The sequence below is a fragment of the Balearica regulorum genome, chromosome 10, assembly GCF_011004875.1.
Source record: "Balearica regulorum gibbericeps isolate bBalReg1 chromosome 10, bBalReg1.pri, whole genome shotgun sequence".
Classification (NCBI taxonomy): Eukaryota; Metazoa; Chordata; class Aves; order Gruiformes; family Gruidae; genus Balearica; species Balearica regulorum.
The window spans coordinates 2,662,432-2,674,743 of NC_046193.1; the positions used below are offsets into that span (position 1 = coordinate 2,662,432).

Genomic DNA, 12,312 nt, shown 5'->3' on the forward strand with positions numbered 1-12,312 from the left:
TGAGCCCTGGAAGATGGGAGGGGTGGGGGGAGGTGTTTTAAGAGCTGATTTTATTTCTCATTCCTCTACTCTGTTTTGCTTAGTAATAAATTAGATGAATTCCCTCTCTAAGTTCGGTCTGTTTTGCTTGTGATGATAATTAGTGAAAGATGTCTCCCTGTCCTTATCTCGACCCACAAGCATTTCATTATACCTTTTCTCCCCTGTCCGGTGAACGAGGGGAGTGATAGAGCTGCTCTAGTGGGCACCTGCCCCCCAGCCAGGGTCAACCCACCTCAAAGGGAAAGAAAAGAACTGCTCTTTTGCAGTAGCTTTCTCAAGTACAGGGGTAGGGAAAGGCCTTTAACAGCCTGTTTAGGTGGGCTCTGGCTGCCCACCGTCCCCATCATTATCTATCAAGTAGATCAATCTTGCCAGAATGGTCAAAACAACAAGAGAGTTCAGTACTGGCTCCAGGTTTCATCTAATGAAATATATAAAATGATAGCCATTCCCTAAAATACAAGTCTTAACCTCTGTAAGATTTATAAGTTAACAGACATTAAATTTGAACATCCCTAAATGTCTTCCCTGAGTTGAAGCCAGATTGCAGGTACACGTTCTTTAGCCTTGACCTTCAATAAGATCCCCTCTGGCATATAGAGAAGTGCAATAACCAGCCAAATTCTAGCCCATTGTTCAGCATTATTGTACAAATCTTATTTTTGGTAACGAGCACAGAATTTTCTTAGAGTGCAATCAATATTCAGTAAGAAATTGATAATTTCCTTCTCTAAGCCAGACATGGAATAGCATTGAAAGGTCTCATAGATTTACAGTAAATAGGTTTTCAAAAGACTTTCCTTCTTGTGCACATTCATTTTATTTCTTATTTGTTCTCCAGAAGATACTTTGACACAATATTGAAACTCATCTGTATGGTTGTGTCTGCCTATTAGCATAGCTTCAATAATTTGTGTCAACAGGAAGCTGGAATGAACAGAGTTCATTTCTTTTATATGCTCCTCCCTGCAGAGTGCCTACAAGATTCCTGCCAGTGCCCCAATCTGTTGCTTAAGATTATTAAAGTATAGCTTGAAGGAGGAGAAACACAGTAGAGCAACTTCTAACAGCAACAAGTGAAGGAGGAGAAAACAAGATAGGGAGAGTACTATAATACCATCAGAAAGCAAGACAGGGCAGATAAGGCAGACCTTCCAAAGAAAACAAGGTAAGAATATAGAAATGAAGTGTTCAATAAGAGTAGAAAGACAAAGACAGGTAAGTAGAAAATCATCTGCAAAAGAAATGCAAAGCAAAATACAACACATGAAAGCAGAGAATTATGTAAGCTTGGCAAAAGGAGCAAAAAAGAAAAATGTCAACAAACTTGCAGAAGAAGTATTTGGCTGTCTCCTGACAAACTGTAGGAAAAGAAACAAACAAGAACTGTGAGATTTACAATACTACCAAGTTTGACAAAAAGAAAAGCCCTCCCTCAGAATGTCTGCAGATGAGCAAGGAAATAAAAATTGGCATAACAAAGTGTTCTATGGCACTTCTCTTACATTTAAAAAGCTTAAAAACAATAAATTCCTACAATGAAGCAAAGTCCCAGTGATCTTTTAAAGATGTTTCAGTACAAGATGGGTTCACATCTGGAGGTCTATGTAAAAAATTCCAGGATCTTTCAGCTGTCTTGAAACTAATACAGATATGTCTCTCTTCTGTGTCTTAATTCCACTCTGCCAGCTCTTGACAGTTCCTATTTTTTTTCCTTGATTTCCCGCATTACTGAACCGATGCAGCAGTTTGTCACTCTGCCAACAGAGTTTACTTCACTTGAGGCCAACCCTGGTCAGCACCCAGCTTTCCCATCCGTGCGGTGACACACGTCTCTTCACAAGCTGTTATGGCTACACAGCAGCTTGACACACTACAGTGGGATTTCCACATCCCCTCCGTGACTACGTCAAGTCAGTATTCCAAGCTAAACACAGATTCTTCTACCAGCCTGGCAACACCTAATTAAGGTCACAGTGCTCACAAACGTTTTTTGTAGACCCATTATTATGCTGTAGGTTGTGTCATATTCTTCACCAGAGTCAATGTGTAATTAATGTATCAGCTGGTCCCTGAAGCCTTCTGTACCAACCACTCTTACACAGCCTCCCAAGGCACACCAACAAGAGAACAGATTTGCAGCCAGCTACAGATGCTGCTATATTTTTCCTCTGCAGTAAAGGAACCAGAACCGCTACCATGGAATTGGACTGATTTGATGAGAATTTTCTCTCTCTTCAATCATATACACTTGGTCTATACAACTGCAGCAATTCCGTAATCTCTGCAGCGTTGAAATGCTTATCACTATCTGAACCTAGAAGGAGCAATCCAGCTACTATAGTGCACGTGATTAGTATGTGACAGTCTGTGTTTAACCGGAAAAAAGTGTTCTATCTATAGCAGCCTTGGACATTGAACCTTACAGTCCCTGACAAGTAACCAGCGTCTGCACGTTTAGTATACTCACCAGTTGGCTCTACCTCACTGCATAATTCCATTTATTGGCAATCTACTACACACAGTAGGGGTGAAGAGATAATTATCTGTGGTATTCCAAGACTGCACCCCTACCACCAATATTTACAACTGAAGATAAAATCAAGAGCAGGGTTCAATTGATGTCATAATCATAATTTTGAGCAATTCACGATGCTCTTTTTACTATTATCAGACTTTGATAAATTCTTTACAATAGGTTCTGCACACCGTTAGACATGAGTAGAATTGTAAGATGGATCACAAATCCAACAAGGAAAGTATACAACACTTTTGCCTCACCTTAACTCAATATAACTGTAAATTAAACTAGGTAAAAGTTTTTTCCCATTTGAATGGTACAAGTCTTGCACAAGTCTATTACTTCACACATGACAATGCAATGAAACGTTCCAACGTGGCAAGAGAGGGTATGAACCTTAAAACAGTTGCTCCACAGCTCTGAACGTGCTCAGTAATAAAGAACTTAGTCTTTATTTATAAAACTCATGCTATCCCCCTCGGTAAGTAGCTTTCTGACATTCTTACTAGCATTTAAGTGAAATCCATCTCTCCAGCCACGATCATGAATTTTTCATGAGGTAGGTGGTAAGTATTATCACAGAAGTGAAATAACAGGAGCACTGTAGTAATCCCAGATCATTAACATATTTCAGTATGCAAACATCTCACCACACACATTCATTTCAATATTTTCTTTGCCATGGTTGCTAGCATCCTAACTTTTCAAAGGTTTATATGGTGCTTTGAACTTTTGACATGCATTCGAAGGAACTATGTATGTCCTGGCACCGGAAAACACAAGTTTTAAGACTTGTTTTCAGAAATGTTTTTAGTATGTTCCTGGCAATCTTCCCACCACACCCCCATCTTTCAGTAATATACCTCAGATGAAAGACAAATTTGCTGTCTATTAGCAAAGGCATAGAAACCCAGACAAGAGTACAAAAAGACTTCTGCTGAAAAATTAAGGGCAGGTGCTTCAGTGTCTAATGCAGGGGATGAATCTGTCCTCAGGACTGAAAACAGACTGGGCATCTGGAGCTGTATGTTAAAAAAAAAAAAAAAAAAGCAAAGACCTGATACTCTGAAGAACAGTCATTTCAAAAACAAAGATTTTGTATGTCGGCTTCTAACTTGTTTTATTCCATAGCCCTTTTATAATTAGTCTAACTTTCCTGACTTCCCCTTCTAGCAATTCTACACTACTCCTGATTTTACACTGATGTAAGAAAGATCAGTTTCCCATGATATACTATTTTTTCCCCCTGTTATTATAGAAACTGCAATTCACTTCTGCCACTCAAATTTTATGTGCAGGAAAGTCAATCTATTTCTCATCCACTAATAAAGATCGTTCCTTATGGCTTTATGTAGACTCCTGCTTTCTAATTTTTCCTAAGGATTTTGAACTTGCACTTTTTATAGAAATAGCTTCCATAAAAGTATCAGGTCACTCATGTTAACAAAGGAATTGTCCCAAAAGGCATCCTTTACATGCTATGAAGAAAGGGGACTGATCGATAGTAAGTCTAAGCACATGCTTCCTTACTTGCACTACTGCAAAATTGACATGGAAACTCACGACTGGTCAATAAGCTTTCTGAAATGCTTTCTGACAGTAAGACGTATTTATAAAAAGATGCGTACATGGATGAAGTGGAATCTAGTTTTCTTTTTATATGAATGTTAAGACTACAAATAATATAAAAATGCAATCGGAATTAGAGTGTATTCTAGTATTTAAGCCATGATGAAAAAGACAGAAATTTAAATAAGAAAATGTTATTAACTGCAAACATACAATTTCAGTTTGAACAAATCATGAAGTTCTGTATATAAAAGATTAGACTGGTAAGTGGTTCAACACCTTTAGTCAGTACTGTAAATATTAAACTGGTTTCTGATCTAGGAACTTACTGGATCTGCTAGGTTTTTTCTAGTTACAGTTTAACTAAGTTTGTATCAGTTCAGCTTAAATATGTGTTATGTGAACACTGGGGAACACTGCTTGATTCACTGGCCTGAAGTACATCTAGGAGCACAGCATGGGCATCAATGGTTTTTATGCTTAATGCTAGCACACAGCAAGAGATTGAAGAGTGCACCCTAAGGCACCCAAACCAGTTTGCAGCAGGGATTTCATATAGGCAGGGTAGCACGGATGAGTTCGGTGTCATCGAACTAGCTAGAAGACAATATTAGCAAAACCAACAATGCCTGAGTTCTGTGTCATTATCTGAACATTCATGAAAGTCACTCAATCAAAGGATCAATGGATTTTTACCCTCAGAGTATTTATTCTGGACATGGGTTGAAATAGGTTTGCATGACTTCTTGCAGCACTCACCCTTCCTACATCTGATGAAGGTTTCTTGATGTTCTGGGATGAACACTGTTGTCTCTACATCTCCCACTACCACAAAGAACAGAAACCAGGATATTCCAAGTTAAATGCCCGAACAAGCCTCCTCAAGTTTGTACAGAAACTATTTTTGTGCTCAAATTAAAAGTCCACGCTCCTAAGCGGGTTCTAACTAAAGTACAGTGCCACCACACATTCAGAATGGGAACCAGTCACACATCTGCAGGCTTAGCTTATGGCCACACGTGGGTAATACACAGAATTGTGGCCACTGATGGAGCAAAGTACGATCATGTTCACAACACATGAACGTTGCCTACTCAGCCTCACTGCACGTGACTTACAGTGGGGGCATACGCTCAGGCCCAGCTCTCTCTTAATGAAAACCACTCCAGGGAACTAGAAAAGATAATTAAAATGTGAAGGATGCTAGTTTGAAGCATGTGACCTGACACATTAAATGTGTCTAGAATAGTAATTTCTGAGAGGAAATAACTGAGTATTTCAAACAAAACATATTTTCACTGTCAGATGTAGAAATAGCAAGGTAGAAAAATCTCAAAGGAAAAAAAAAAAACATTCTTCCCTATGTTAAAATAAAATAAGATCAGCTTAAAAATATTTTCATTTCATTTGTATTTAGGCTGAGACATACTACTGATATTTCAGCCAAAAAGGGAATTTTTGCAAAAAGCAAAAATACAGATATGGCAATTCAGAAGAGAGCCATTTAATCAAAAACTCCTATGTCACATCTTAAAAAAGCTCCACCATAATTCAAGACTGTTTTTAAATTATTATAACTCTAAATTCAAATAAGACCTTGTAAGTACAGTACTTTATCATTTGTTTGTGAGGGGTACTATACAGAACAAAAGAGAGACAGATGGAACATGACAATCATTTTACACCTGTCACCTTATATTTGCTTTTGCCAGGTCTTCCAGTCATTATTAAGTAAATACTCGTCCAACTCCTAGTTACTCCTAGTTATTATTAAGTAAATATTCCTCCAACTCCTAGTTATTATAAGAGTGAAAAATCAGCACAGAAATTTTATGTGCAACAAGACCAGTTGTAAGAAAGAGATATCTTTATTGGTTTGGTGGAAAAAAAGCTATGACACTAATGCCACCAAAAGAGTATTACAAGGAGAAATTATTAATTTACTTTTTATTGCATCATTATTGCATATAAATGCTACTGTTATTACTTCATCGCCCAGCTTTATTGCATGCAATGAATCAAAGCATTAAGAAATGCCACACAGCATAGAAAATGTGATGTATTAAAATAAAGGATTCAGCAATGTACAACATGTATTCTGAGAAGTTATAAATGCTCTATCAATTATTTATTCCCCACTGTAGTTTACTGCAACATAAAAGTTTGATAACATTAGCAGCAAGAGGTATATGTTAAAATCTGCTGACAATTTTTCAGAGGGATTTTCAGAATAAGTATGAAAAAATAAACATCTTCAAGGCAATACAAGTATTAGAGTAAAACTTTCCTTTGGTGCTAAAAATATGGACAACTGTTCTTACTCAGACATCAGAGGAAAAAATTATGAAGCTTTGGTTATTTATAACAAGTGGTATTCTTTAAAATTTCATTAGCTCTAGGGCAAGTGAATACACCTATTAAAGGAATAGTGACTGCACCACTGATAATAATCTTTTGGAGCGCCACACTTTAATTTGTTTCTACTAACGCTTAGTTCCCTATGAACCCAAAAGAAAACTAAATTCTACCTCCATCATTACAAAGCATGTAATGAAAAACTGAATTGGCTTCTACACTAAAACTGGCAAATACCAGTGATTCTCCAGTGTACCTCATTACTCTAGGTGTAACTGGAAAGACTAACTCCTACCCCATATGCACAAGATTATGAAAAGAGCTTTCAAATGAGGAAGCTAATAGTTTCAGATTTCCTTGCTAAAGCATAGCCCCAAAAATTTCACAGACACTGGCTGAAAGTCTGTTTAAATTATGTTCAAAACCACAAATATGAAAAATATTCTCAGCTTGCTTTTCCCAGGCAAACTGTGAATAAACACTCTTTCCTCACTTGAGGAAGCATGTTAGCAGTGGATAGGCTTTCCGTTAGTTTCCTCACTTATTTCATTATTTCTACTACAAATATTTTTTTCTCTCCGTCTCTACACTGCCTACACTGGTTCTTTGAAAAAATGATTTAAATATCTTAGTTTACTTTTTATTCCTTTCATTATTGTTTCACTGCTTTGCTAAGTAATTTTGCAGTTTGATACTCAATATTGATGAAAAGGAACTAAACAAGCAAACAAACAACAACAAAAAAGTCACTAACTCTTTTTGCACCAGAAGAACTTTTCGGCACATCACTTACCACCCACGGTTTGTCACAGAAGTTATAGATTGATTCCAGGGAGTTGACGCTAGGGATGCCTGCGTACTGCATTCCAATGATCAAGTTACGGAAATCTTCGTTTTCTGCCATACTGAATGAATGTTGTCGAACAAGGACAAAATCAGGCCTGAATGACCTAGCAAGAAAAAGATATATTGCTAATAAGTCAATGATCGAATTGTTCTTCCTTCAACAGCAAACTCTTAAAAGGGAAAAATGGATAGAGAAGTACTAAAAGAACACTCAAAACAAAGGTAAATGCTATAAGACAGAAAGAATTATTGTGGCTTTATGAAACTCTGTACTGCATCATTTCTTAATTGCTCTTCAAAAAACATCAGCATCCAGTCAATAATGTGACTCCATTAAGGGCAGAGACAAATTATCCTGGCTTTTCAGGTTGTTTTCCTACTGAAAGATAGATCATATATACAAACTATGAGTATGTTCTTGGTTTATGAGCACCAGCTCCTGAGCAATGACAATCAAACTTCTTTTTCACAACTATTGCCAGACTGTTTTAAAGACAGCAAGAGATGAAGCAACCCCACTGCTCACCAAAGGAATCATGCCATAATTGGAGAGAATCACAATTCAACTTTTGACCAAGGCACTTGTCAAAATGAACTTCTAAACTTACAACTGCACTTACAACTTCCGTCTTTCTCTCTTGCATCTAATAAGGATTTCCCCTGTTGCAACCTCCACGGCTTCTTGTCCTACCACCATGCACCTTTGGGAACAGCCTGATACCATCCTCACCTTACTCAAAGCCTTCCATTTGGTTTCTGAAGAAGGTTATGCAAAACAGAAGATATAGTGCAACACGGCCACCAGTACAGGGGCAATTTGCTCCTGAACTTCACTGCTGAAAGGTTCTCCTCTGTATTCAAATTCTATAGGTGGAAAAAAACACTGACTAGCTTGAAGCTATCAAGGTCCTGAAAGAGGTATGACTGCAGGATAAATTAAATTAGTGTAGTAAGTTAGTGTAATTATTTACGTGCCTTGAATAAATATAAGCTGTATACTGGAGTGGAAAATTCCAAAGATTACAAAATGATTCAGAAATCTCACTCTAGGAAAACAAAACAAAACCAAAACAATTAAAATTCATGTGAACATTACTTAAGCAGTTTGGAGATTCCAGCCTGAATGCCGTAGTCAAAGTATATTAGCTGGATTCTTAGGTTGGCTTTCAAATGTAATGCATGATTTGGCAAGAGCAACATTATAAACATTTGCTGTTAAGGGTCACTATAATGGCACTGTAGACCAATGACCAAAACTTGTGAAGAAATGCTTGCCTTTAACAAGTTTAAAAAAAAACAAAATTAAAAAAAAATTGTAGCATAGTTCTGAGAATTTGTGCTCTAGGTTTCATGGTGGTGTGCCAAGTGTTTGAAACAAGGAAATTCAATTTACTGGCACAGCATGAGTATAATACTTAGAGGACTAATGATGCCTTAATCAAAATTGCAGACCACTCAGTGAAAGAAAGAAACCACCTCTATCATTTAAAATAGTGCGAAGGGGATTACACATCATCTCAAAGACAGCGTCATGTTTTTAAATAAAAGAACGGAATGTGTCCTTTGAAATACCAACTTAATGAAACAATTGGGGAATTGGGGGAATGTAGTTTAAAAAAAAATAAATTATATATTTTGCTTTGCAAAAACTCCTCAGAGGGAGTACATGATACATTTATGTAATTGTTCTAGTTCTGTAATTACCACTGGACAGAATGACTGTGAAGGTCATGAGAAAAATTTTAATCCTGGCTCAAGCATTTGTAAGATCCCAAACCTCAGTATTATGTAACACAAGATACCATTTTTTCACGGTTTGGTTTTTCATTCACAAAAACTGAAAAAAGCAGGTGCCTGTTACATACCTTTTTCTTCCTAAAATAAGAAAATTTCGTCATCAAAATTTCTATGATTTTACTAAATAATATTTTGCTCATAAACTATGATACAAGGTCACTTCAGACCTCAGATTAATAACAGATAAGATTTTTCATCTCAATATTCAGGCCTTTTTAGTAATATGCTCAGAGTCCACAGTCAACATGAACTTTGATACTAGCAGGACCATGCACCTGCATAGCCTTCTCACACCAGAAAGCATGCACACTTCTGCAGATCTCTCACACAGATTTGAGGGAAATTTATCAACAACGGGTAGTTCTACTTAGTTAAATAAATTACTGATAAAACTGGTAACATTATGAAATCCTTTGTCATCTCATTATCAGAGTTATCTGATAACTCAACAAGATTCCTCTGTTTCTTAACATAAGCAGCAGTTTTACCAAGTTTTCTCCTAAACCTTTGTAGATGGGATTTTCTAGAGGTTCCCAGCTCACATTAAGTATTGACATGTTCTGGTGCTACCCTGGCCTCCATATACTTGTTCTGTTTGGAAAATTCTCCACAAAAAAAGCCACTGGGGACCAGTGATCAAAATTTCCTGGCTCCAAACTTCTATCTTTGGGGAAAAAAAAATACAACCACCCTAAAAAAAAAAAAAAATTCTCTTATTCTTCTAAGGAAATAATCTTGTTGATTTAGCATAAGTGGTTCTTGTATTAAGCTGCAATATTTTGGAACGCACAAGAGATTAAACAGTTGTGAGTTTTAAAGCATAAAGTACACTTATTTTCTATATTTTTTCCCCCTGATTTTTTTTACATGAATGAGTAGAAATTTTCAAATCTTTTAGTTGGACAGATGTTGTGCAAAACCATGAAGATATAAGATATGCTGTATGCTGCTCAGCTCCCTGAATTCTTACTCTAGCCTAAATATAAACGCAAGCAGTAAACTACAAGGTCACTGTTAGTGGCTTGATCTACCTTTCTGAAAGCAATTGTTCAGCCAAACAACTGCTACACATAACTGATACATAGCTGTGCTGGCCAAAATAGGAGTAATTCCCATAGCTTAGTTAAAATATAGGACTGCCTGAAACTATTTTGCTAATACTTAAGCTTTTACTTTGCCCAGACGTACCCCTGTTTTTTTTCTCCCCTTACATTTACAGGGCTGTTGATGTCCTCATTGGGAAAAAAAATTGTAAAATTATCCTGTCTTCAATTGGAATAATCCTTTTTGGACAAAACAGCCTATTGGGAAATCTCAGGCTTTTAAATTGGAATCTTTCAAACAGACAGTGATATTCCAGTAACTATCCTGAGAGAAGTGCTATGACTTGGCCTGTTTCAATAGAAACTACTCCACATTGGACATAAATACTGCTCATTTGGAAAGGTCTGGCATGTCACCAAGTTATCAAGGCTGTTTTTATGTCTGAAGCAAAGACAAGGCCCAAATCAATAACCCTGACTCCCAATCATATATTCTTTACACCAGACTTCATTCCCATCTTAATCAAATCCATCTTTCATGTGATCAAAATGTCGAGAGATTTCTTCCCTGTCACTAACAGGACTTACTACACTGATCAGCTACTTTATTTCCTACTCTTTGTGCCAATGACCAAGCTGCGTTGCATCAATCAAAACCCCTACTGCATATATACAAAGAAATCATTCAGTACCTTTTATGCGCATACATTATGCCATTTACTTTTTTTTGCTGTTATTCTATTTAGTTTTTCTTACCTGACAACTTTAGTGCCATTTCGAAATACTTGGATATCTACTGCATAATTGCCATCAGCATGGGCTATTAAGTTGATTTCTGAAAATTCTGCCTATGAAAAGAAGACTCACATTAGTCCGTCTGGTTTATTGTACCTTTATTTTCCCAAGTCCCTTCTTTTAAGTATTGTATCTGAACTGCTGAAAATATATATTTGGAATATAATGAGCACTAGGAGGATATTAATACAATAGTATTTACCACATATGACATCACATTTGAATAAATTCTAATACAAAGAAAGTAAAAAGTAAAAAACTTTATGAAAAAGGACTGTGAGGGAGTAGCAAGTGTATTTCCTCATTCATGTCTGCATAGAACTGTAAAGATTGTATTTTTGGTTTGTATGGTGTCATCACATAAAACAATACAGACTCAAACATTTACACAAAGTTTTGAAGAAAACAGTAAAAAAGCAATGTTAAAATAAGTATGATAAATAAAATATTTTCTTATTCCATTTAGTGTCTCTTCATATACTTTACCCCTATTTCCTTTATGTGCATTTACTCTTCTTTTTAAAAGATCTGGTGCTAATGAATAATTGACTCACAAAATTCACAAATAAGTAACTTTTTCAAAGTATCTTCTCACACTGGAAATGTGGAATTTAAAAGGAATCACTTCCATACTCTGAATCTACAGTTACTTGAAAGGAAAGGACAGGATGTTTTTCATTTATCCACAGTCTTTCATCAGCTTAAACTCTCAAGGCACTTTACAATAACATTACACAGCAGAATAATTGAAATGCAGCCAACTGTCTTCTAGCAGATAAATAAAACCGTCTTTGCTATCCCGGACACTCATACAGAATAGAGAGTGTCAGAATTCTCATTAGTCTCCTCTTGAAAAATGGTATCACTGAAAGTCATCCTAAGTAAAATCTGTGTAAGGCTTTCAGAAGTTAGTGTCCAGTTAAGGCAAGCGTTGACTACTCTAACCACTGTTCCAACTCAGTAGCTTAAGTATGTGCTTGATTCCAAGCATGGACATCTCTTCATTAAATCCCATACGCTTATATACTTTCTTGGATCCGTGTTACAACGTTCTAAACACAAGGGGCAGTTTTAAGATTATTGTAAAAACAGTGCAAATGGCGAGAGACTGAAATATTTGTGTAAGTGCTGACGATGTTAAAGAATCATTTAAAATCTATTTAACCTGAGACTGACAACTGATCTCCCCGATTAATAAATCATATTAAACAATTATAAGTATTCACAAAACAGATTTTGTAGCTTAAAAGCTTAGTACATGATAGAAAATACTGTATGTTGTAGATAGGTTGCTGTAAGTAGTATAAAAATAAAATAATGCTCTCTGGTATTAGCAGAACACCA

The 12,312-nt window shown here is 36.4% G+C and overlaps 1 protein-coding gene across 1 annotated transcript in view; it reads right to left on the bottom strand.

Annotated features, from left to right (window-relative positions):
* SYN2 (synapsin II) overlaps positions 1 to 12,312 on the bottom strand; it is a 188,873-nt gene that overhangs the window by 100,140 nt on the left and 76,421 nt on the right. The window contains exons 3-4 of the mRNA XM_075762742.1: positions 10,930 to 11,021; positions 7,281 to 7,437 (exon numbers count right to left, since the gene is read on the bottom strand). Of these exons, the coding sequence (XP_075618857.1) occupies positions 7,281 to 7,437; positions 10,930 to 11,021 (249 nt within the window). The remainder of the gene's footprint in view (positions 1 to 7,280; positions 7,438 to 10,929; positions 11,022 to 12,312) is intronic.